Source organism: Polypterus senegalus, chromosome 1 (genome assembly GCF_016835505.1).
Source record: "Polypterus senegalus isolate Bchr_013 chromosome 1, ASM1683550v1, whole genome shotgun sequence".
Classification (NCBI taxonomy): Eukaryota; Metazoa; Chordata; class Cladistia; order Polypteriformes; family Polypteridae; genus Polypterus; species Polypterus senegalus.
The window spans coordinates 41,033,650-41,061,549 of record NC_053154.1 but is presented as its reverse complement, the minus strand read 5'-3'; the positions used below and the strand labels follow the sequence as shown (position 1 = coordinate 41,061,549).

Genomic DNA, 27,900 nt, shown 5'->3' with positions numbered 1-27,900 from the left:
CTGAAGTGCTCCTGGGCCAGAACTTTGGAACACAGAAGTACTTCCAAGGATTACATAAAAGGAGCTACCTGCCATAATTCTGGCAGCTAGAGTTGGGAGGAAGTGAACAAAGCTAGCTGGGAGGAGCAGAGGAGGTTATGATGAAGAGAAGGAAGAAGATGAAAAACAGAGTTACAGACAGTGCTGTGTGCTTTGTGTCTTGTATTTGTCATTGTGACGTGGGAGACACTTGAAAAAAGGAAGTGTTTCCAACAATAAAAACCATGTCCTTGCTATATTTGTGACCAGACCCTAATTGTGTTGGGTGTTTGGGGAGCTGGAGTGCCCCCTGGTGGCCACAGAATACAGAAATAAAATCAGCAGAAATACACAACTGGGAGTTGAGTTAGTTGTATTCAAGCAGGAAAAAAAATCACCGGAAGGTAATATGATTTGATTGATATTACTCTGCACATTTTCTGTAGAATAGAACTGCAGAATTGCATATCAAGTCTTATAATATTTAATGTGAATTTGAAAAAGGTTGCCATTAGTAATATTAACATTGTACTTTTTAATGTACTCATGGATGAGTAAACATCTTTCACAGTATACTGTAAATAATGTATAGTCATATAAAAAAATAAGTACTAACCATAAAATATTTGGATATATCAAGGTTTGGCCTTCATTTACACATTATGTTTAGATAAAGGTGATGTATTAGGAAAAAATGAAAATTTGACTTTGAATTTGCAATAATTTATTCAATGAAAAATACAATAGTAAAACAAGTATAGATTATACGAATTACTAAGTACATAAAAAGTACATAAAGAATATAAAGATGCAGATTTGTTAAAACACAGAAAACAGACAGACAGATAAGCCATTCCCATCTTTGGGAAGAATACTGTAAGTAAACCCTTGACTTTAGTAGCTTACATTTATATATACTTATATATACATATATACACACTTTGGCAGGAAAAAAAACTCAAACTCTACCTACACTCTAAAATAAACTGGGAGAATGTTTTTCCCTCTCCTTTATGCAGAATTATTTAGCTGTTTGATGTTTGAGAGGTGTCTTACATGCCATTTCACATCCTCAACAGCATTTCAATGGGATTCATATCTAAGCTTTGACTTGGCAATTCCAGAACCCTGCATTTCTTTCTTTTCAACCATTCCTACCATGTCATAAGGTCCACTATCACTTGAGCTTCAATCTTCTGACAGATGGACTCACACTATCTGGTGCAAATAAGAATTCACAGTGGATTCTGTGATGGTGAGCTGCCCAGGCCCTGATGTAGCAAAGCAACCCCAAAACATCACATTTCCACCACCATGCTTTATAGCTGGTATGAGGTTCTTCAGGCCAAATGCTGTCTTTGTTTTTCTTATGCTAAACTGACATGCACAATGGCAAGAGCTACCTCTAGATCCAGTGATGACATTTTGCAGTTCTAGGAGACTTCTTTCAACATCTTTTATCCAGCTCTTGGGTTGTAGATGAGGGGATGGCTAGGTCTGAAGAAGCTGCCAGTTGTTAGAAATCTTCTGAACCAGGACAGTGGAATGGTCAATTTATAATTGTTTAAGAGATCTTTTAAAAATCCCTTCCCAGACTGAAGTAATTTATATCCTTCTTTCTGGAGGACTCAAAGAGCCCTTTTGATCTAGGCATGGTGATAACAAAAAATTCAACAATAAAGAGCAATAACAGCAAAGAGCAAAATAAGACAGTTTCCTCTATGATCCTCTGTAATGATGTTCTAATCATTTGTAACGGATTATATTGAAAGGGAAGGTGTACAGGACAGTAGTGAGACCAGCTATGTTATACGAGTTGGAGATGGTGGCACTGACCAGAAGGCAGGAGAGAGAGCTGGAAGTGGCACAGTTAAAGATGTTAAGATTTGCACTGGGTGTGACGAGGATGGACAGGATTAGAAATTAGTACATTAGAGAGTCAGCTCAAGTTGGACGGGTGGGAGACAAAATCAGAAAGGCGAAATTGCGTTGGTTTGGAAATGTGCAAAGGAGAGATGCAGGGTATATTGGGAAAAGGATGTTAACAATAGAGCTGCCAGACAACAGAAAAAGATACAGGCATAAGAAAAGGTTTATGGATGTAGTGAGAGAAGACATGCAGGTGTTGGGTGTAACACAGCAAGATGCAGAAGACAGGACAATATGGAAGAAGATGATCCACTGTGGCAACCCCTAACAGGAGCAGCCAAAAGAAAAAGAGGTGAATATAAGGAAAGTTCTGTTTATCTAGCAAAGAGTTGTACAGAGCAAAAAAGATCAAATGTTTGCACACAAATGTTTTATAGATAAAACAAAAAAGTGGAATAGAGAGGCCAGCAGAAAATCAACTGTATTAGTGTCTTATTATTTTCCTTTAGCAGTGCTTTTTCAAACGCTACTAGATCCTTCAAAGAATATAAGGGCATCTAAAATATAAGTGTATTAAGAATATTTCTTGATTTAATAATAAAACACCAAATAAGTTTCATAAAGTCTTACTGCGCTAATGCCAAATTGCTAATATTTTCCCCATCTTTGGAAAACAAATATTATTTTACTTAGAAATACAAATATCTGCAAAACTGTAGGAAAATGCAATTTTTGTAAGCTGCTAGGTAAAAATGTGTTCATGTAATCAAAAAAATAACAATAATAAAAAGAAAAACAGGTTAGCCTTCAAAAGTGCTATATCATCTCACTTATAACATTTCACAATTTTCAGTTTCATTGTTTTAAATGTTCTAGATTATTGATTAATTATTATTTAGGGTATTTTGAGGGTGCTGAATTTAATTATCCCATTACTTTTGCTGAACTGGTTCTAGTTTTTGAGATAATGGACATCCATGAAAATAATGCATTCCCCCAATGCGACTTGTGTGTTATAACAAATGCAATAGCTTTTGGTCTGTCTTTTGACTCTTTAACAGTGTTTTAGGTAATGAAATATCCCATATAACTATTTTGTATTTCAATTTGAAGGCCTACAATGCTATAAAAGCGACTTTTTGAAGCCAGAATTCAACTGTGAATTTGCAGAGGAAAGAAGTCAGCTACAGTATGTTTGTCAACACAGTCGCTTTATACCCAAAAAGTTCTGTCTTATAAGGAAATAAATACATGTAAAAATGATGACTTCATCAAGAAGAGCCTGCATCAACAATCCTGATGTATTCTGCTACATCTGTGGAGAGTACATGGTTGTAAAACAAAGAAGAAATATCACAGACTTTGGGCATCGTGTATACCTGTCTTATTTTGGAGTACAGCTTGGAGACCAGGATAATTCTTGGGCTCCACATATGGTTTGCAAAACATGTGTAGAGCAACTATGACAGTGGACAAAAGGTGAAAGAAAAAGTTTAAACTTTGGTGTGCCAATTGTATGGAAACAACCGAAAAACCACCATGACAATTGTTATTTTTGTATTGTAAAGATTAAAGGCTTTAATCGTTACAAGAAAGCTCGGTGGGATTATCCTGATTTGGAATCAGCAAGACGACCCATTCCACATGGCAATGACTTTCCCAAACCAGCCACTGTCAGACTCTGAAGAGAGGCGGGGATTGGAGTGTATGGCAGGTAGTAGCAGTGGAAATGAATTTGAATCTCTTCAACGCCTCAACCATTAAGCCAAAAAGAACTCAATGACTTGATTTGAGCCTTACTGTACATCTGTCCAAGCAAGCATCTGAACTTTTACCGTCCAGACTTAATGAACAAAATCTTATAAAGGCGGATGTTAAAATTACAGCCTATCGGACAAGGGAAGAGAGGCTTCTCCCATATTTTAACCAAGAGGAAGAACTCGTATAATGCAATGATATCCCAGGAATTGTACTTCAAATGGGACTAACAGAATATCGACCAGAAGACTGGCGGCTTTTTATAGACAGCTCCATTAGAAGCTTGAAATGTGTTCTCTTGCACAATGGTAACCGTTATGAATCTCTGCCCATTGCTCACTCAACAAAACTTAAAGAAGAATATGAAAATGTAAAAATCCATTATCATGAAAATCAGTGGTCAATTTGTGTTGATCTGAAGATGAACTTCTTGCTTGGACAGCAATCTGTATACACAAAATACCCATGCTTCAAGTGCCTCTGGGATAGCAGGGCAAAGCAAGATTATTGGACAAAAGTGTCATAGCCCACAAGGGAAGAAATGATTGTTGGCGCTGCGAAAATCATCAACAAGCCGCTGGTGGACAAGAACAAAATCATTCTCCCACTGCTTCATATTAAGCTAGGATTGATGAAGCAATTTGTTAGGGCTTTGGACAAAACAGGTAATTGCTTAAAGTACATTTGTAGATCATTCCCTGGACTGAGCATGGAAAAACTAAAAGCTGGAATCTTTGATGGTCCTCAAATTCGTAAACTCATGAACGATTCCAATTTTACCAAATGCATGAATGACACTGAGGCTTTGGCCTGGAAGAGTTTTGTCTCCCTTGTGAAGAACTACTACAGAGCAGACAATTATGAAGAACTGGTGCAAGATATGCTTGCTAACTTCAGAAATTTGGGTGTTAGTATGATACTAATATGCACTATCTCCATAACCATTTAAACAGATTTCCAGATAACCTTGAAGACAAGGCGAGAGGTTCCACCAGGATATGAAGGTGATGGAGGAGAGATATCAAGGCAGATGGGACATGCACATGATGGCAGACTACTGTTGGAGTCTCCAACGTGACTGACCTGATGACACACATAAAAGGAAATCGCATAAACAGCGTTTTTTGAAGCATTGACATTAATAACAATTAATAACTAATTAATGTTGTATTAATTAAACAAATCATACATAACTTTTTTCCTGTCACTGTTAGATATTTTTTATTTCTTTTTTGTATGATGTTAGACTGTTTACTTACTAGTTCTAACTAAAATAAAAATATTCTTGCAATTCTGAATGCTTTTCAAACGCGTTGCGTTAATTAATTAACTATTAAAATATCTCAGAAACTATAGCCAATCTGGCAAAACCAAAGTCATATTCTTAATCAGCACCATAAACTTAATATAAAACCGCTCAGACATCGTTGGCACCAAAATCACTGTATACCAGTGTTATTACTAATTTCAAACTCCATGCCAAAATGAGGAGCACATCCATGTTCATGGAATTTGCATTCCGGCCTAGTACTAGATGTGCTACGCAAGCATTGTGAAATGTTACCAAAGAGTTGCTTATTTATGGGATTAAATACATAGTTTGACAGAGTGTCGCTCTGTCAAAGAATATTTATTTATTTTTAGTGTTTTTCATCACTCTTCTTAGATCTTCTAGCTCAGGTAAGATACAAGTTTATTGTGATCTACAAAACTTTGAATCTTAACTTTCCTGCTAACAAATTGACAATTGGAAGTTGACAAAGAGTCAAATGATGATGAAGAAGTTCATATAATAGCCATGTTAGGGTTTTACATGATTAGTTTAATAAGTATAACACATTTCTATAATTACCTGACTTGATAACTGCTCCTTATTGGTGTCACTAGAAAAAACATTTTAATGATTACAGTTTTTTTTCTTTTTAAAATAAAACCTTGATATTATATATTAAGTTACACACATTTTACCATCAATATATACAGTACATGCACTTAATCCATGGAAAATGTAATATTTATTAATAACAATACCAAATATTTGTGATCAACAGAGATTCATGTTCTACATTAGTTGGCTTAGTCATTTTGCAGAAGGTTGTAATTCAGCTCACCCAAACATTGTTTTAGTTTTTTAGGTAGGTATGAAATAACAGTAATACAAATCCATCCATCCATTATCCAACCCGTTCTATCTTAACTACAGAAATTATTAGTATACATTGTTTTCATTTTTTTTAATGCACTAGCAGATGAAGTACCTTGCTCCGATTCAAACAGTAAATCAATAGTGTGAACCACAAATCTTAAATTTTTTAGTTCAGTGCCCTAGGAACCTTTTGTCTTTGCTGCTTTTTATCTGAACCTTAACTGACTGAAATAAGAAGGTTTAGCAACTAATCCAAAGAAAGGCAGCACTGATCCAAAAACTAGAGGGGAGCTGTTTAACTGTTCAAAAACTAGAGGGGAGGGACAATATTTTTAAAACATTCTATTTAATCCAAAACAGGCAAGTTCAATAACAATTGATCTTCTAATTAAAGCTTAATATGGCATATTTTTTGTTGATGAATTATTAGTATACTTTCTTAATTTATTAATACTGAATTTGGCTAACAGTTTATTTATTAAACTATGTCAAGTACTTTTTTTGGTTTTGCATCTTATTTGTCACTCAGTTCAAGCAGTTAGAAATACAAATCTTTACTAACCTAAAATTATACATTACATAGCTCTAATAGCTTTTAGCTGTTAATTTTCTTTGCATGTGTAACACAATGCTACATGTTTATGGAGAAATATTTTGTGACAAAAGTAAATAACTAAATAAACAAACAAATACATAAATGCATTGAGAATTTTGTAAAAATAACTAAATTATATTTGAACATATTTACATTACATGTGCATATTTATGTGTGTCATTAAATATATTTTTGTTGCTTGTTTCTTTATGTATTTAATTATGGTTTTATTTGTTTATTTCAGTGCCACGGCATGCAACATGGAATACGATTTGAAATGACTGCTGTCATATTCACCCATCAGAGTGTAGGACCTAGTGATTTCTGTTTGTTGATTGATGAATCTGATGACTATAGTGTTATTATTTGAACAATTATTAGTATGGCTTTGGTTTGTTAACTCCTGGACCTAAGGGGAAGCACACTGGCAGCAGATCTTCATTCCAGCCACTTCCTGTTCGTTTGTATGTCTCTATATCAATTAAACATGCCATTATTTTTAAACATTTTCATTTATTGTGTTTATTCCAAAATTCACATATTCACTGAGCACTCATGATCTATACATTATAGCCCTGTCAACTCTAATTTAAAGTACCTGAAATAAAGGACTGAAAAGGTTTCAAAATGGGAGTCAGATGTGGACAATGAACCAAAACCGGAAAGAACAGAAATGAAAATGCTCAGGTGGATGTGTGATATCTCAGAGTGACAGGAAAATTGATGCTAAGTTAAGACAAAGATTTGGTGTGGAGGTGATAGATGATATGCCAAAAAGAAACAGAGTAAGGTGGCTTTGGCACATGAATTAAAACGGAGAGGGTGCAGAGTGAGGGTGAAGAATATGTGATTGGAGACAGAGTAGAGTGTTAAAAATGGGACTCATCTAAAAGCATGGCATGAACCTTGAAGAGTGAAGAAAAAAAGGGGGGGCAACCAGAAAACCAGGGTAAATCTGGAAAACTGCTATTAAACTACTGATGATGTTGAAGAATTTTAGGATAACAGATCCCCTCCAATTAGGACATTTCTAATTCCAAGGCTGTGTTTTAGTTGTAGTCTATATCTATACTCTACAGTGAAATCAGCAGCTTACCCCCCCTGTATAATTTTGATAAGAAGCCAGAGACAATTACTGTAAATACTGATATTTTCTTTTAGTTTTTCTGCACACAGATATGAATCACCTCTTAAAATGCTATAAACTCATATCAGTATTTCTGACATACCAAATGAAAACAGCAACTTCAACCCCTAGCAAATTTATTTAAGTTAACCTGAGCATCTGAAAAACAATTTACATGCACATCTGAAATTTTAATAGTTAGAAATTTGAAACAGTCCAAATTATAGAACCAGCAATTATGAGTCTGTTACTCGACATTAACAGATAAGCTGATGAGTGCTGAATATATACTCCTAACCTGTACCGATAACCAAGATTAAGAAAATTTACGTTTTGAGGACTCAGGACCCATTCTGACTGTGTACCAGTCACTATGTGATTTAATTGGTGTTGCTACTTTATTTTGCCACTAACTTGTTACAAGGTTAGTTGGAGACCTAATATCAAAACATATATTTTCAAATGACAAATATATCTCTTGAAATACAGTTAAATGAATATTTAAAAATGGAAAGAGAGCTAAAGTTTTCCAGATAGGACAACTCTAAAGTCATCTAGAGGCAGGTTAATAATAATAATCATAATAATAATAGCATTTATATAGCGCTTTTCTCATTAATTAGAACGCTCAGCAATTGCAGGTTAAGGGCCTTGCTCAAGGGCCCAACAGAGCAGAGTCCCTTTTGGCATTTACAGGACTCGAACCGGCAACCTTCCAATTACCAGTGCAGATCCCTAGCCTCACAGCCACCACTCCGCCACCACAGTTATACTGTATAGTCTGATGAGACTAAAATTGAGCTTTTTGTCCATTGGACAAAACAGTATATCATGTTTTTTCATAAGCTAAGCTTTACACATTATCAAACACACCATACCCACTGTGAAGCATGGTGGTAGCAGCACCATACTGTTGGGGTGCTTCTTTGCAGCAGGCCCTAGAAGGCTTCTGAAGGTTGTGGGTAAAATGAATATAGCATAATACAGGAAAATCCTGAAGGAAAACCTGAAGCAGTCTGCAAGAAACTGTGACTTGGGGGATTTCTCTTCTATCAAGTGTCATGTGCATGCACATAGGGGACAGTTGAAGGGCTCTAGTGACTGTAATTCTACCACTACTTCAGGGGTTGGTGCTGTGTACTAATGCCTTTCTCTCTTCCTCCCTCTCCAGACCAGGGGCCTCATGTATAACGCCGTGTGTAGAACTCGCACTATAACATGGCGTAAGCACAAAAGCCGAAATGTGCTTACGCACAGAAAAATCCAGATGCAGGAATCTGTGCGTACTCCAACTTCCACGTTCTTCCGCTGCATAAATCCCGATCAGCGTGAAAACTAACGCTCGTGCACGCGCTTTATGTAACGCCCCTACTCCTCCCAGAATTACGCCTCTTTGAATATGCAAATCAATATAAATCGCCCTTAAGCTCAGCTCTCTGCGAAAAGACAATGGGAAAAGCACGGGGGAAAATATAACAATTTCAGCGAATACCAAGTGGAGGCAAAGGAAAAATATACTATTTGTTTAATTAAACCGTGGTATAGTCAACAAATGGAAGTTGATCGAGTGACATAGCGTGTTGGAGAAACTTGAAAGTTCAGATATCAGTCGCCGTGAAAAGGTGAGTCGTAGCCTACCGTCTGAGTGTCATATGAAAGCTTTTTAGGGTACAGAGAAAAAAAAGGCACACAGTGGGGGAAAAAAAAGCACGAAATGTCAACTTCAGTCTCGAAATTTCCACTTTAATCATGTAGTTTATTTTGTCATTAACGTAGAATATCATAAACGTCATCTTAAAAGCATTTAATTAACCAGTTTCTCAAATCATATCGTAATTAAAGTAGCACGTTAAATGCTTTGTTTTGTATTTGATCTTCTATGTGCTCTATGTGTGTGAATGACTACTTGCTTCTTAAACCGGCTCTCTTCCTCCGACTGTACACAGAATCCATTACATTCATGATATTACAGCTCCCTGAATAACTAAAATACTGAGATGTATACGTGATATCATTTTCATGATGATAAGAGTTAAAGCACGTTATTAAACATGGGTTTTACAGCGCAGCGATTGTGCACGACCATCGATGAAATTATTTAATGCAGCAGTATCAGGGGCGGCTCTAGGCTTGTGGTGGCCCTGGGCAGAAAAAGAATCAGTGGCTCCTTCACCCGCCAATGTCAATTTGATATCTTATGCACGGCGGATGGCCAAGTCCGTTGCGGACACTGCATAGCCGCCTCGTGCTCATGACACAAGCATTTAACTTTTGTCGAAATTTGCCGCTGCGTTTTTAGCTGTGTTGTTATTTTCTCTTTCTGTTTTATATTCAATATACATTGGCGTGGCCGCCCATGCAGTTCTTGCTTTTCTTTCTCCAAGTAACCGATTGTCACACAATCAGCTCTGTAATAGATGTTAAGCCATCTGTAAACTTAGAACGCTGATTCTTTAAAAAGTTTAAGGAACATTGAACTATCTTCGTGGTACATGTTTAATTATTCTATCCTTCTAGCCAGTCCCAGTGAAGAATATAGATTATTTAAATGAAGTTAAAGTTTTACCTGTATAATATAATAAACATATTTTACTGCATTTCATCTTAAAAATGATATTGTCATCATATGTAAATATGCGCTTTATGAAGTGGCTCAGGTTATGCAATATTATAACTGTAGTGCAAGGTTACAGTGAGTTAATTGTACTTACAATACAAACAGTTCTACAAGGAGCACTTGATTGACTGTTTATAGTTCTTGGGATGAAACTGTTTCTGAACCGCGATGTCCGTACAGGAAAGGCTTTAAAACGTTTTGTCGTGCCTGATGCTGTATACCGATAACTCTCTTTCCGATCAGCTGCTGCTGTGATAAACACTCAGATACAGTGATATAAATACTTCGAGTGGTGCAGTGAGAGTAATATGGAAAAAGATGATCCGCTGTGGCAACTCCTAACGGGAGGAGCTGAAAGAAGAAGAAGACTGTGCAGTGAGAGTAACAACGCTAAAGCAGTTATGGTATTTGGAATACTATGGCTGTTCCCTGGACCATTATATTGTAACACGTTAATTACAATCAGATGCATTACACTAATAAACAATATGCGGTTAGTTTCAGTATACAGTATTTATAAAGCCGCGTCAGGAAAATAATGAGTAACCACACAGGAACAGTACCATTGCTTTGACGCTGGGTGCCGCCAGTCTGCAAAACCGAGCGGAGAACTTGCGTACGACAAGGCATGAGGTACCGTGGAAAAGTGCATGGCTTTACGCCAAGTGTAGGTTTTTTTATACATTGCGATTTGAACGTGGAAAAGTTCTTACGCAACATTTCTGTGCGTAAGCACCGTTTATACATGAGGCCCCAGATGACTGACAGATATAACACCTCTGATGTCACTTACGGTGCCCATCCACCTCTTCGTCCTCTTCTAGCTGGAAGGAACCAAAACTGAAAGATCCGCCATCTTGTGATAGTTCTGCTCTGAACTTTTGTCTGCAAAGACAACTTCACAGAAATTGCATGTATTTGGTTTAATTTTTCAAATTAAATGGGGTGACCAGGCTGGTACCCCAAATCTTTATCATTGTCTGTTTCTCTTACCCAAGCCAGTGACGCATAACATTAAATGGAATGAGAGTATCAAAGTTGTTTTAAAATTTCATATGAAAGTTATACATATTAAACTATTAATATTTTGCATAATTTTAAAGGATTTTTTATTCTGCCCTTGTATTTTAAGGGACTCTAACTTATTTAATTTGGGAGAATTTTTACCCATTGCCTGTAATTATTTCCAACACTGATAGCTTTTTTAATTTTCAGATCATTTTCTTGTCTGCAATTACACATTTGGCTTCTCAGGGTGCTGTAGTATGATCAATTATCTTTTCTTTCACTTCAACCACTCCCAAACCTAAACAAAGACATTCCCCCTGCCTTGTAGAAGGTATGTTACCCAAGCCACCTCATCTACTACCAGTTGTGGTTTAGTAAGGATCACTGTCCTGGGTTAAGTTTATTTCTCATTTGTTTAATATATCTGTTTAAAAACAAGTTTTCATTTGTTGTTAGTCATTTTGTTTTTGTTTTATCTCCATTGTTTTTCTTTGATATTGCATTAAGTATTTATTTTGTATATATCATGTTTATATATTTCTTTGGATATGTAATATGGCAATAATGGATACAATGAGGCTATTAGAAATAAGCTGGATACATTAGGATTAAAAGTCAAGACACAGGTAAAAAGCTTAGGGGTAACTGTTGACTGTAATCTGAATTTTAAATTGCATATTCATCAGACCACTAGGACAGCATTTTTTCACCTAAGAAACATAGCAAAAGTTAGACCTCTTATATCTTTGAAAGATGCTGAGAAATTAGTTCACGCATTTGTTTTCAGTCGACTAGATTACTGTAACGCACTCCTCTCAGGACTACCCAGAAAAGACATTAATCGTTTGCAACTAGTTCAGAATGCAGCTGCTAGAATCCTAACTAGGAAAAGAAAATCCGAACACATTTCTCCAGTTTTAATGTCACTACACTGGCTACCTGTGTCATTCAGGATTGACTTTAAAATTCTGCTTATGGTTTATAAAGCCTTAAATAATCTCGCCCCATCTTATATATCGGAATGTCTGACACCTTATATTCCAAATCGTAACCTCAGATCCTCAAATGAGTGTCTCCTTATAATTCCAAGAACAAAGCTTAAAAGAAGTGGTGAGGCGGCCTTCTGCTGCTATGCACCTAAAATCTGGAATAGCCTGCCAATAGGAATTCGCCAGGCTAGTACAATAGAGCATTTTAAAACACTGCTGAAAACATATTACTTTAACATGGCCTTTTTATAACTTCAATTTAACTTAATTTAACTTAATCCTGATACTCTGTATGTTCAATTCTTCATAATAACTATTCATGGTGGCTCTAAAATCCGTACTGACCCCTACTCTCTCTTCTATTCCTTATTCCGGTTTCTTTGTGGTGGTGGCCTGCGCCACCTCCACCTACTCAAAGCTTCATGATGCTCCAGCAATGATGGATGGATTAAAAGGCAGAAGTCTACGTGACCATCATCATCAAGTCCTTCTGTGAGAACCCTAAATCCAAAGAGGACTGTTTAATTTATGTTAGGTAGAATGCCCAGAGGGGACTGGGCAGTCTAATGGTCTGGAATCCCTATAGATTTTATTTTTCTCCAGCCGTCTGGAGTTTTTTTTTTTGGTTTTTCTGTCCCCCCTGGCCATTGGACCTTACTCTTATTCTATGTTAATTAATGTTGACTTATTTTGTTTTCTTATTGTGTCTTTTATTTTTCTATTCTTTATTATGTAAAGCACTTTGAGCTACTGTTTGTATGAAAATGTGATATATAAATAAATATTGTTGTTGTTGTTGTTGTAATTTGGGTTTTTTATTTGGAACCCCTAGAGGTAGGACCATCCTGATGTTACTCCTAAGTGCCATCACTCAGCCTGTAAATTGAGGATGCAAAGACTGATCCTTCCCAGCATCAAAATTATATTTCTGGAAATATACATTACAATAGAAGACTTATGATATGGAGATCAAAACACACTGCTATTAGCAAATTCTTAAAAAAATAAAATAAAAACCAAAGTACAACTTTGGCAGATTTATATTTGCACACCAGTCTGCATATTGTAAAAGCAGACAGGCTTACAAACGTAACTTCAACTTCCTGTGCGGTTACTCAGAGGAGACACCAAAATTAAGCTGCTGTAGCAGGAACACATTCATGTTAATTAATGAAAGAATCTCCAGAAATACAGTAGAACCTCTGGTCACAAACGTTTCCAAACAGGTACAAATTGGGTTACGATCAAAAAGTTTGCCAAAATGTTGCATATGTTCACGAGCACACGCTCTGGTGGCTAACAAAAACACTGGCGACCAGTTTCCCTACGTGCATTCGTATGCCCAAATAATTTCCCATTCTCCGTCTCTCATTTTCTTTTGTTTGCATATACAGGGCCTAACAAAGCAGCTGATGTTGCAAAAGGAGTTACAATGTTAACCAAGAAGAGGCCTCAAGTGCTGGAAGAGGTGGAAAAACTATTGCTAGTGTGGTTGAACGAGAAGTAACATGCAGGGGATAGCGTAAAAAAGACAATCATATGCGAGAAAGCCAGGAAGATTCATGTCGATTTGCTGAAAAAAAATCCTTCTTCGAGTGGCGAAGGTGAGGATTTTATTTAAAGCCAGTAAAAGATATTTTGAAAAGTTTAGCAAGAGAAGTGGCACTTATTTTTTTTTCTCTGTGCTTAAAACTTATAAAAAAGTGTTTACAACGAGCGGTTCTTAAGGGTCTAGCGCAAACTCTTACAATGTTGGTTTTCTCTGTTGTTCAAGGTTTTCTCAGTGTTACTCAATGTTTTTACATTTAGTTTACTATTACACTGTGCATTCTATGGTATAATTAACTATTTTTGTGCTTAAAAAAATATATATACTTACATACAGTTTGTACAGTCTGGAACGTATTAATTGTATTTACATACAATCTTATTGGGAAATTATGTTCGGATCACGACCAATTAGGGTTTCGTCCAGAGTTTTGGAAAGAATTGCGGTCATGACCAGGAGGTATCACTGTAACTATTTTGGAGAGGATAGGTGACAGAAGAGAGGATTGTTAAATTATGTCTGAGATCCAGGTTTATCTGCTTTGGAGACCTGGAAAAAAGGCCTCAGGAGTCCCTTGTGGCATCCATAACCTCTAATAATAACTTCATAATAACCATAACCTCATAATACTTTGGGCTTTGAAATAGAAATGATAACAGGGATAAATTAAAACCCCTTCAGGTCCTCATTTCCAGAAGGTTGGAGATAAAAGCAGAGTGGTACGCAAGGGCTTACCACAGGAGAAAAGTAGAGGCCTGAGTGGATTGAAGAGAAGGGTTGGAAGATGGGAATGAGTGCTTAAGTGGTTCTATTTATAGTAGGAAGTGGACTTGTCACCCCATGGGGAGCTAACTAGGTACACTATACTTGTTTAGATATGTCCAGTTAGGCACTGGACTTTCTTTTTTTGTCTAACTGTATTGTTATATTACTCTCTTCGTGTCATCTATCCCTAATTTTGTTTTTCATTTCTTTTATTAAATAAGATCTTTCTTATTTTACCAGCACTAGCTTTGTGTTTCTATGTTTGAAGACAGTGTAAGTTTAAAGAAGCACAGTATAAAAGGTCACAGCATACAATGCAAACAGCGGGGAATGTTATGATCACAGACTTAATTCCATGCTGTATATACTAGATTAAAATAATTTAAACGTTAAACAGACTACAGTAATTTTTCTCACCTGGTGTTGGTGATGTGATAGCAATAGGTTTTAGAATTTTGCTAAATCTATAAAGAGAAAACAAAATTAATTCATGCATGTTTATTTGTACATTATACAAACATTTTGTATATCCACATGATACATTTATTAGATAATGGCCTAAATAAAAAAACTACCATAATTGCTTTAAAATGAGTTTCAACAAAATAAAATGCATTAGCATTCCATCAGCCTTCAGTGTTTAGCTTTTTTTGATGCTGACTTGGAGCCTAAACTCATGAAAATAATATTATGGAGCAAACTGAAAACATCTTCACAGTTAACATCTATCAATATTTTTTTTCTGTTTTAGGAAAAGCAGAATTCATAGAAGAGAATATATAGGGAAAGGAAAAAGAGCCCTGACTACACTTCAGTGCAGCAAGTAGATCTGGATTTTTAACACTATTCTATGGGAGAACCTGCCTCATTACAGTAAGTGTTACGTCCCTCTTCAGTCTGCTCTGGAACTAAGGTGTCTGAATTATGGCTATTGTATGCTAATCACGCTTTCCAGCAAGTAAAATGATAGCTGGCATCCTTTCTTACTAGCAAGAATGTGAAAATTAATATGTTCGTTCCTTCTATTGTTTTAAATGGTTTAAAATCACAGTCTTTTTCAATTTTTGTGTCATTCATTTAATCAGACTTCACCAGTACCAATGTCTATACTAATCTAGGTATAGCTTCCCTCGTGATTATCCCACTTGTCAGTATCTTAGCTGTCCTATCTGTAGTCCACAATGTCTCTCTATCAGTATCTCCCATCTCATAAGTTGGGAATTTGTCCTTTTTGGGTCCAAATTACAGAATTACAGTAACTCGTTGCTGGTTTATAATCATGAACACTGTCACATCTGACTCGTCCTCTTACTTCAAAGTAGACAGTTTGTAGTGTTTAAACTATGAAGACAACAAAGCAGAAGTTAAACAACATCCCTTTGATTTTCCTTTGTGCTATGTTCCGCTTCTAGTCTTGATGAAGCCTTACCCAAAAACATAAAAGCAGTATGTAACATTGCCTGGGTAAGTGATGTTCAGCTCTAGTCATTTTGTCTGCTAGTCTGGCTTTAGCCCATTCAAATGTTTCACTTGGCTATAAGGGAATAGGTGGTACTGGTGTGGAAACTATAGTTCACAGGGAAAAAAAAGCCCACTGGGACTCCCAGGGTCAAAAGTTTGGTTTCCAAAGTATCTTGTTCATATGGTCCCATGAGGGAGGCTGTCCACTACACTTGACTACAGCTTCCCGTCCCTCCAGTCAGTCATTCTAAACCTATCAATATACATTCAGCTCAACACATCTGGCAATATTAGAAACAGATTTTATAAACACAGATATAATGAAAATTTTATTGATGATTGTATTAGCAAGAAGTACACAGTATGTGAAATGTATTAAGATATAGAATAGAACCATATTACTGTGCAATTACAAAATAGGAAGAAAAAAAAAGTAAAGTTAATTCCATGTCAAAGCGTAAGAGAAATTTTGAAATGTAACTTTGACTGTTGAGTCTGTATAAATTATGTCGGGTTTAAAAACCAAGTAAGGCCCTGTCCACACGGGTGTTCAAATCTAGGTTAAATGAATGCGCTCTGAAAGACCTAGACGTTTCAGCTGCGTTTTGCAGTGGCACTTAATTGATTTCAATATGACATTATATTTGCATTTGTTTGCCTCTGGTAAACACCAACCTACAGCCGAGATTGCACTCTTGTGTGTTTACCTGGGGAGGGGGATGGGCAATTATCAGGAAGCCCAGTGTTTTTAACTTGTAAGGTTTGAGGTTCATCCTTCATTGGATTTTCGAAAAATATGGATCATTTGGCTTCATTAGACCTGAATATTGACCTCCTTGTGTTAAAAATCCTACTGATACGGCAACGTAGGCAGAGAAAACATTGCCAGCGTTACAGGGTTTATGCTCTGACTGCACAGCATGTGTGACATCCATGAAGAAAGACGACGATTTCTGTTTAGATTACCTGCTGAAGCTGGTACAAAACCATAATATATGTGTGTATAAACATATCCAGTCCTCCAGAACATTAAATGAACGGCATGTAAATGCAATACAGACATTTTCTTTGCGCTCATTGGAATTTGGGCAGAAACTGACACCAAGAAAAAGCTGCATGGAATGTTTTTTTGATGCCATCCAAATGTACATTTGACCAAACGAAAGTGGTGAAAGCCCATGTGGATGGTCCGATTCACTGCAATGAACAGAAAAACGCTCTGCATTCAATCCGCTCTCACCTGACATTAGAGACAACAGAAAAATGCTCAGTTCAGACTTCTGTGTGTCCGAGGCCTTACTGTTTCTATCCGACTCCAGCCAATAGGTGACACAAAAATGTCATGGTATGCATTTCAAATCTCCGTAATATGGAAGCTCTGAACCGCACAATGAAAAAAAAATAATGGAATAACCTTTATCCCTTACATATGTGAAAATATCTTGTACGTAAGGGATACTTCCACATATGTACAAGCTGAAATTAGATTTAAAAATTACAAAAGTGCGCTTTGGGGTTACATAGCTCTGAACTGCACAATGAAAAAAATTATGGGATACCCCTATCCTGTACATACATGAAAATATCTTGCACTTACAGGATACCAAGATGTTTTCATGGACGTATGGAATACCCAAAGCGCACTTTTGTAATTTTTTAAATCTTACTTTATCTCGTATGTACGTGAAAGTGTCCCATACATACGGGATATTTTTACATATGTACAAGGTAAGGGTTATCCTACAACTTTGTTTACTGTGCGTTTCAGAGCTTGGTTACTAGTGCAATCAGGAACTAAAATTAATATAACTCAACATTTTTTAAAACAAGACTTTATCAATATAAAATTAATAATTTATGTGCATTAGATTCTTAATAGGTTTTGTTGCAATGAAAGTAATTTATATTTACATCAAAAAAGCATTTACATTACGTATAGTTGGTATGCAGAAGACATGTTTTAGTCTAGTTTTAGCCACTTTTGTATGTCATTGCATTGAGTATTATACACATTAGCAAACAATGAAGTGCATTGCTACTTTTGAACTTTTGGCCAAAACTAGAAAACTTTAAAATAAGTTTTAATGAATCAATTTATAATAGGCAGATAAATAACTTTTACTATTTTATTACATACTATGACACTTTTAAAGTGCACAGTTTCTGCCACTTTTTTTCATAATCTTACCTTCCAGACTCTAAAACACTTGCTGACATCTATAATGGTGAAAAAAGAGAAGAAAATACCATACAGACATTTATCACTTTTTTCAAAATTTACTTGGCTGTAGCAATGGAAAATTTTTAAGTGGGAGTATATGCTTATATGCTCTGAAACAGAAAAGGCTATACAGTAGTTAATATTTATATTTGCAATTTATAATGAGCTGCATCTACTTAAATTCAATGTGGGCGGGCATTCCCAATATTTCATTATAACAGTGGGCATGTTTCAATCATTTTATAATAATGAGCAGATGTACAAAAGTGATGCAGCAACAATCTTTTCCGGGAAGGTACTCTGTGAAAACACCATGATGCATTTAGCAGGAGGTTTTACAGTGTGAGCCAGTATGGATGGCCAGACTAAACAGAGATAGGGAGGTACAACATATAGGAAGAACATGCCAGAAAATACTACAAATAAACAGGAATGGAGGGGAGTGAAGAAAGACCATGTAAACATTGGAGAGATGCCAAAGAGAAGTTGAGTGAGGAAAGCTGGATTTGGGCAGCAGTATGGTTATGATAAAACTGCAGTTTATGTCTAAAATAAAAAAGGTAAAATACAAATTCTGTTATTTCACTTTTGGATTTAAGGAACATTTATAAGGCAATTATCTACCTTTGCTTTCTCTACTCTTCTCCACATTTTCTTGGTAGCATTGTTAGACATATATCCAAACGAGATAGCAGTGGTTGTGTCATTACCGTTAGTGTTGACTGGTACTTCGCAGGAATGTGTTGATTTTTCTATTTATAACAAGGATAACAGGAGCTGTGAAGACTCAGGCTTGCACACAGCCAACTTTTTGCCCTATTGGATTCTATTTTAAACAACCTAGGGAGCAGATTCACAGGGGAAAGTGGCATGTGTTGCCAGGGATCAAGCATGCAAAAAAGAATATAATTGATATTTTTCCTGTGATAATAAATCTGAACAAACTGATTAAAATATTTTTTGTTAAACCAAAACCTTGGATTTAAGGCATGGGGGTTGGATGGATGGATGGATAGAACTTTATTTGTTCCCAGGGGAAAATTTGCTTTTTTTCCCCCCACAGGCTCTTTAAATAAATACATAAATAGGTGGCTAAGTAAGTAAATAAATTAATAAACACGCACACTTTGGTATGTACACACATCAGAATGAATATAAAGCAAAAACATTCAAAAGAAAGAAAAGTTCTGACTTGGCAGTTACAGTCACAGTGAGGCATTATGCAGATGTATTACTGTTGGTGTAGAGGGGCACCCACATCGTTTCTTGACACATTTCTGCAGAATAATTCATTGGATATTCAGTGTGTCAGAGAGAGGATATGCAGCAGTGTACATGTACAATAGAGAAAATACTGAGGAAATAACAAAAATGCATATTATACAAAATAGCTAAGCTATGAGGAAAAAGAATGAAGTACAAGAAACCAATTATCAATTTTTATAGTGCATGCTGAGTTGCTTTTGTTGAGAATCTAGTAGAAAGAAAGAGAACATTTGATATGTTGTTTTAGTGAGTAACAGTAATTAGTAACCTTTAACATTTCTTACTAGGAGACATTTATAGCATTTAAGTTCAAAATGTGATGAAGCAATTCTGCATTTTAGGTTTTAATGACAGTACGAATTTGAGATTTGTAACAATTTTAATTTTCAACGACCTTTAATTTTCTTTATATCATAGAAGAATACTGCTTCCAGTACTGTAATAGGGAGTCTTGCAATAATCTTGGTGTATCCCTTCATCCCTCTGAACCCCCAAGAGAGGGGAATTGTGTGGCCCCCCCACCTGCAGATGCTTTGCACAGCCCATGATTTATGATCATATTGGGTTTGCCCAGCTATTTTCCTTTAGCCTTAGAGACATTAAATATATTTTTCTCCTGTATTATGGTGTTTGGCCTTTGGTAGCACTTGGTGTATAGGTACATCTCAATAAATTAGAATATCATTGAAAAGTTAATTTATTTCAGCAATTCAATTCAAAAAGTGAAACTCATATATAGATTCATTACACATAAAGTGAAATATTTCATGCGTTTATTTAATTTCATTTTGCTGATTATGGCTTATAGCTAATGAAAAGCCGAAATTCACATTTTTACAGAAAATTAGAATATTGTGAAAAAGTTCAATATTTTAGACTCACGGTGTCACACTCCACTCAGCTAATTAACCAAAACACCTGCAAAGGTGTCCTGAGCCTTTAAATGGTCTCTCAGTCTGGTTCAGTAGGCCACACTACCATGGGGAAGACTGCTGACTTGACAGTTGTCCAGAAGACAGTCATTGACAACCTCCACAAGGAGGGAAAGCCACAAAAGGTCATTGCTATAGATGCTGGCTGTTCACAAAGTGCTGTATCCAAGCATATTAATGGAAAGTTGACTGGAAGGAAAAAATGTGTTTGGGGGAGATACACAAGGACTGGACTGTGGCTGGAGTCAGTGCTTCAAGAGACATTACACACAGACGTATCCAAGACTGCTACAACTGTCGCATTCCTTGTGTCAAACCACTCCTGAACCAGAAGCATCTTACCTGGCCTAAGGAGAAAACAGACTGGACTGTTGCTCAGTGGTCCAAAGTCCTCTTTTCTGATAAAAGTAAAATTTGCATTTCATTTGGAAATTAAGGTCCCAGTGTCTGGAAGAAAAGAGGAGAGGCACAGAATCCAAGTTGCTTGAGGTCCAGTGTCATGTTTTCATAGTTGTGATGATTTGGGGATGGCCATGTCATCTGCTGGTGTTGGTCCACTGTGTTTTATCAAGTCCAAAGTCAGCATAGCCGTCTACCAGGAAATTGTAGAGCACTTCATGCTTCCCTCTGCTAACATGCTTTATGGAGATGCTGATTTCATTTTCCTGACCTAACAGGAAGATGAGAGACGCCAGACCCAACAATGCAGACAAGCTGAAGACTGCTATCAAAGCATCCTGAGCTTCCATAACACCTCCGCAGTGCCACAGGCTGATCGCCTCCATGCCACACCACATTGCTATAGTAATTGATGCGAAAGGAACCCCGACCAAGTATTGAGTGCATACATGGACATACTTTTCAGTAGGCCAACATTTCTGTATTAAAATTCATTTTTTAAATTGGTATTATGTAATATTCTAATTTTCTGAGATACTGAATTTTGAGTTTTCATTACCTGTAGGCCATAATCAGCAAAATGAAAAGAAATAAACATTTGAAATATATCACTCTGTTAGTAATGAATCTAATATATGAGTTTCACTTTTTGAATTGAATTACTGAAATAAATTAACTTTTCGATGATATTCTAATTTATTGAGATGCACCTGTGTATTCATTAACTGCCACTATACTTTTGAGTGTGTTTAAATTATTGATTGATGGTTTTATGACTGATGTTAAGCTGGGAGTATGTAACAATACACAAAGCACAACACAAATACATTGTTATTTTGCAATTTTCAGCATGCAATAAAAACAATGACATATGGAAAACTGTGAAATATAAAAAAATACTTTTTATTAAAGGTTTACCTTATTCTGGGACAAAATTACTCTCAGTTCACAGTTTTCTTTTTTTAGATCTTCTAGTTGTCTGTTATTGGAATAAAATAGACATTTTATAACATTTCCTCTTTTCATGTCCTAATACATTTCTTTTTTGGAACTTGCAATGTTCCATTCAAAACAGTTTGAATGCCTTCATTTGCTTTTATCTTAATTACTAATTTCTCCTAGATTTAATTTCAGTCTAGCTATTTGTCTTGTACCTTTCCAGATGGCAATTGTGCTTGCAAACCTCAGTGAGCTTTGCTTCAAGTTTAGAAGACTTTTGCTTGAAGAATGTCAAAACTCGATCAATCTGTTGCCTCTGGAAAATTGACACCTGATGCCAGAAATGTACATTAGCAGTTTATACAAATACATAGTGGCAGATGTAAAAGTTTACATCTCTACTTACAGTAGCTGTGTCATTGTGGAGTGCCTACAGATTGTAAACAAGTACATTTAGCTGCTTAATAATTCATTGATACACATTCAAAAGCACCAACCTGTGTAATTTTCTCAAACTGTTTTTTCCCCATTTCAACAGGGTTCATGAAGTATACCCTTTCTTGTGTTTTAAGCTGGAAACACAAAAAACACAAGTGGATTTTATAAAGTAGGTGAAGGAGCCTATTTAATAATTAACAAAAAAAAAACTAAAGAATGTAACATAGGTTGAATTATCAGACTGAAGACAGTATTTACCTGCAGTATTTTGTAAATTAAATTTCCTTAATTACTTCCAAACTTCTGTTTTTATCTTTCAATGTAGAAATAAAAGCATTGAAATAAAAACTCTTTTGTACAGAGAGTGACTCTAGCAAGGAAATTAAAACAGCCTCGTGAGTTTTGCATCAGGTGGTGATATGGGGCAAAGGTTCAACTGGTAGGAAGAAGATAAGTCATGTCTTAATGTTTGGAAAGAGTGACAGAGAGAGAAAACTTGTGAATGTAAATAATATTTAAAAACAACAACAAAAATGGAATATAAACATAGGCTAGTGAACAACCTCTGGCTGAAGCATAACAAGGAGCTACATAAAAGTTGAGACAACATAAGAGTTTGGAGGGCACCACTACCTTTTTTACAGCCACCATTTTGAGCTCAAATACCTTTGTAGTTCACCATAGTTTCTGATGATGTGAAATAAATGGGTTTCACTATGTACGGAAGCACAGAGCAGATGTGAAAAGAAGCACAGAGCAGCAGGGTCTCTCACACATGCATTTAGCTCTTCACAAACACCAAAGGTAATGGCTCCTCTTAAAACAAAAGTGATCAAAGCACATAGAAACTCTCCCTAGTTTAATGAGAACACTCGAGCTCTTAAATTAGATTGTTGAAAATTAAAGCGCAGATGGAGAACAAAGCTGCAGCTCTTTCAAATTGCATGTACAGAGAGTGTTAAAAAATATAAAAAAGCTCTCTTTAAAGCTCACTCAGACTACTATTGTAAAATAATAGATAACAATAATCACAACCCTTGTGTACTGTTTGGAACACTGGCTAAATTAACACATAGGAATTCAGATCTACAGTGCAAAATACCAACAGACATTAGTAGTACAGACTTTATGAACTTCTTTAGAGAGAAATTAAAAATATAAGATCCCAGCATCACAGTGCAAACCGCATAATAGCATGGCAGACCCTGTCTCGCCTTGCACTCTACACTATAGACATTTTAATCCTGTAGCAGAGCAGGAAGTCTCAAATTTAATCTATAAAATTAAACCTACTACTTGTTTCCTAGATCCATTGCCAACAAAACTAGTAAAAAGTGCAATGGATGTTTTTGTATACCTATTCTTAACATTATTAATATTTCATTCGTGCATGACACAATACCTGATGCACTAAAAGTGTTATTCATCAAACCATTACTCAAAAAGTCAGATCTAGTCTCACACATACTTAATAATTATAGACCCATATCAAATTTACCCTCTCTCTCTAAAATACTTTAAAAAGTTGTCGCCAATCAGCTTTAGTTACACCTTACGCATCACAATTTATTTGAGAACTGGTCATAGTACAGAAAATACAGTAATTCACCACAAAGACCTAAAATTATCAACGATACCTCTTCCAGCATATTCATCCTTTGAACTGTTAGCTGGCAAACTCTCTGGACCTTCATCTACTCTAAACTATCAAGTGTTTTTATTGCAGAACTTTCTACTTTTTAACAACTTTGTGTGCAATGTCTCCTAATGTTATCCTTATGGGTGATTTTAACATACACCTTGACACATCAACTTAAAGAAATTTTAATGAAATCCTTGACTGTTTTAACTTAATTTAATTCAATATGTCAACTTTTCAACTGATAACAAGTGTCATATTTTAGACTTAGTTTGCTGCTCTGTTATAACACCTCACAATCTTTTTCCTACTGAATTACCCATCTCGGATCACAAAATGATTACATTTGATGTTAGCTTACCTCTCAGTAAAATAAAGGTTCAGCATGTAATTTCATTTCATAATGTCAAGCATGTAAACCCAGAGAGCCTTATATATTTATTGCAATTACAGCCTGTTTCTCCTTCTGCTACCACACCATCAGAATTAGTAGACAATTACAATGCTGCTTGGTCTTCTCCTTCGATACACTAGCTCCCTTAAAAACATGGACTGTTTCATTTATTTACACTGCTCCCTGGTTTACACCTGAGCTCTGTCAGCCCAAAGCCATGGGCCGACAGTCCAGCTAAAAAGATGGGTCTTGTTGTACATAAGGAAATGAATTCAGATCATTTGTTAAAATACAAAACTGTTCTCTCTGCTGCCAAAAGCGTATACTATTCTAACATTATCAATACAGGAAGGAAAAATACTAGAGCTCTTTTTTATACAATGAATAGGCTAATTACATCACCAGAAAATGTCACTCACCATAACCTCTCTGTTAAATACTGCAGTACTTTTTTGGATTTCTTCAACTCAAAAACTAAAAGAAAACATCCACCAGCAACTCTCTTCCCCTATTTCTGCAGAAAATGACATACTTTCCATTATCACCCATATTCCCTTACCAACCACCTTACTCTCAGATTTCAGTTTACCAGCTGAAAATAATATCTCGGAGCTTATAACAAAATATAATTCTTCCACGTGTAAACTAGATCCGATACCTACAAGCTTTGTTAAGCCCTGTCTGTCACATATTTCCCCCATGATAACTATTATAGTTAACTCTTCCCTTACTACAGGCACGGTCCCCCTCTCACTAAAAACAGCCTCAGTTACTCCAATTCTAAAAAAACCTGGCTTAGACCATAATATCCTTAACAATTATCAGCCTGTTTCAAATATTCCATTCATATCTAAAGTTCTCGAAAAGACTTTTGCCTCCCAACTTCAGTCCCATTTTTCAAAAATAATCTGTGTAGGTAATAGTGTCAAAATCATGTACAGCAAAGGCTACACCCACAGAACTTCTTCCTAAAAACCCTCCCTCAATCTCTTCAGTCTTTGCATTTTAAACTGATGCAGCAGTTTCAGAAAGAGAGAAAAAGATACAAAACAAAAGATGAAACTAAGAGAAAATAAAAAAAACTAAAATCGCTGTTATCTATTTAGGAATTCAGTAGCACAAGGTAACTAAAGCTAAATAATTAACTAGCCTAACGGGAGCAGCTGAAAGAAGAAGTGTTGTAATGAGTGCTGCAACAGTGAAAACAGACACCACACACACACACACACACACACATATATATATATATATATATATACATAGACTACAACAGCAACTGCACCTTTACATATCTGAGAAGTGCCTCCATTTTGTCCCTTTAATTATTGCATCTCTATATGACATAACAGCAACTAGAGCGGCTAGAGCAACTACAGCGGCTGCTGCTTCATCACCTGAGGCCACAGGTCCGCCACACCCTCGACCCTCTGCAGTTTGCATACCAGGAGAAGGTGGGAGTGGAGGATGCCATCATCTATATGTTACACCAATCTCTCTCCCACTTGAACAGAGGCAGTGGTGCTGTAAGAATTATGTTTTTGGACTTCTCTAGCACCTTCAACACCATCCAACCATTGCTCCTTAGGGACAAGCGAACAGAGATGGGAGTAGATTCATACCTGGTGGCATGGATTGTGGACTATCTTACATACAGACCTCAGTATGTGCGTCTCGGGAGCTGCAGGTCTGACATTGTTGTCAGCAGCACAGTAGCGCCGCAGGGGACTGTACTTTCTCCGGTCCAGTTCAGCCAACATACATCGGACTTCCAATACAACTCTGAGTCCTGCCACGTGCAAAAGTTCGCTGATGACACTGCTATTGTGGGCTGCATCAGGTGTGGGCAGGAGGAGGAGTATATCAACCTAATCAAGGACTTTGTTAAATGGTGCAACTCAAACCACTTACACCTGAACACCAGCAAAACCAAGGAGCTGGTGGTGGATTTTAGGAGACCCAGGCCCCTCCTGGACCTCATGATTATCAGAGGTGACTGTGTGAAGGCCTATAAATACCTGGGAGTGCAGCTGGATGATAAATTGGACTGGACTGCCAATACTGATGCTTTGTGCAAGAGAGGACAGAACTGACTATACTTCCTTAGAAGGCTGGTGTCCTTCAACATCTGCAATAAGATACTGCAGATGTTCTATCAGACGGTTGTGGTGAGTGCCCTCATCTATGCAGTGGTGTGCTGGGGAGGCAGAATAAAGAAGAATGAGGCATCATGCCTGGACAAACTGGTGAGGAAAGCAGGCTCTGTTGTAGGCACGGAGCTGGACAGTTTGACATCTGTGGCAGAGCGACACGCGCTGAGCAGGCTCATGTCAATCTTGAAGAATCCACTGCATCCACTAAACAGTATCATCTCCAGACAGAGGAGCAGCTTCAGTGGCAGACTGCTGTCACCATCGTGCTCCACTTACAGACTGAGGAGATCGTTCCTCCTCCACACTATGCAACTCTTCAATTTGCCCCGGGGAAGTAAACGTTAACATTATACAAAGTTATTGTCTGTTTTACCTGCATTTTTATCACTCTTTAATTTAATATTGTTTTTTTATCAGTATGCTGCTGCTGGAGTATGTGAATTTCCCCTTGGGATTAATAATGTATCTATCTATCTAGAGATTAGATAACTATTGTGGTATATAAATACACAACGTGTTAAAATGCTAAGGCTATTTTGTCATGACATGTTTGCATTACCAATTGGACATAAATGTAAAAAAAAAAAAACACCCTGTTTTAAGCAAAATTCACTCATAGTTGTCTCCAGACATATATATTAATCCAACAAAACTAAGTTTCCACAAAAGCACACCACGGTTAAAACTTAAACACTGCAGTGCCTATAGAGCTAGCTAGCCCTATTATTCTGAACCAGACTTTTTATAGCATTTAGCACAAAGACAATTTTACATACAGTACTACAAAAACCAATATTTTTCAAGATACATTGAATATTTCATAGAATATTGAAAAAAATAGAAGAAAAACTTGTTATTATAAACATATTAATATGTTAAATTACTAAAGAAAGATTATCATTTACTTTGTGCAACATTAGTCTGTTGTGGTATTACATATGTTTGTGCTTTATTGTTTTTTGAATTGTATATTTTATTTTCACATATGCTCTGTTATGTTTATAATTATGTACAGTACTGTTGCGTTAAATTTACTTATTTGCCATGTTCCTTGTTGGTGAAGTTCCAAGAGGTGGGGCCACCCTGACATCTTTATAAAGGAGCACTCCCTTGGGCATTTAGTCTGTTGGACTTACACTAGATACTGTGTTTATTTATTTAGCTTGGTGTTTTTGGATTTGCATATTGGCACTTGTTTGCCTTGGATTGCCTTTTTGCAACTCCTTGGATCTCTTTTCTGGTCTCGAGAGCTTTTCTTTGCATTTTTGAAATGTAAATAAATCTTCTATTTATCAAGATTCTTTGGTGCCCTTACCTGCACAAGCTGAGGTTTCTGATCATTCTTTTGTGGGATTTAAATATATATTTCGGACATTTTAAGTACTGTATATTTAAAGCTTAAATCCCTTTTTGGCCAATAAGCTCTGAGGCAAGCCAGTAAAGCTGTGATTAGGCCCATGGTGGTAAGGCCTTATCCATGCAGGCATAGGAGACCTGACCTGTTCAGTGAAGACATTTGGTGCCTCAAACCCCATTCTCGTTATGGTTCGGACTCCATCTTATGACACAGTGGATCTATGTTCCACTGCCCCTTAATGCAAAAACAGCATTGCTTGGTACA

General features: G+C 36.4%; 1 protein-coding gene across 6 annotated transcripts in view; it reads right to left on the bottom strand.

Annotated features, from left to right (window-relative positions):
• The window catches only part of LOC120525459 (RING finger protein 212B-like), a 71,184-nt gene that overhangs the window by 17,816 nt on the left and 25,468 nt on the right, over positions 1 to 27,900 (bottom strand). For all 6 annotated transcript variants that reach the window (XM_039747778.1, XM_039747806.1, XM_039747797.1 and 3 more), the window contains 6 exons: positions 22,156 to 22,230; positions 21,874 to 21,989; positions 21,638 to 21,698; positions 18,090 to 18,118; positions 14,858 to 14,904; positions 5,498 to 5,528 (listed from right to left, as the gene is read on the bottom strand). In XM_039747778.1, the coding sequence (XP_039603712.1) occupies positions 5,498 to 5,528; positions 14,858 to 14,904; positions 18,090 to 18,118; positions 21,638 to 21,698; positions 21,874 to 21,989; positions 22,156 to 22,230 (359 nt within the window). The remainder of the gene's footprint in view (positions 1 to 5,497; positions 5,529 to 14,857; positions 14,905 to 18,089; positions 18,119 to 21,637; positions 21,699 to 21,873; positions 21,990 to 22,155; positions 22,231 to 27,900) is intronic.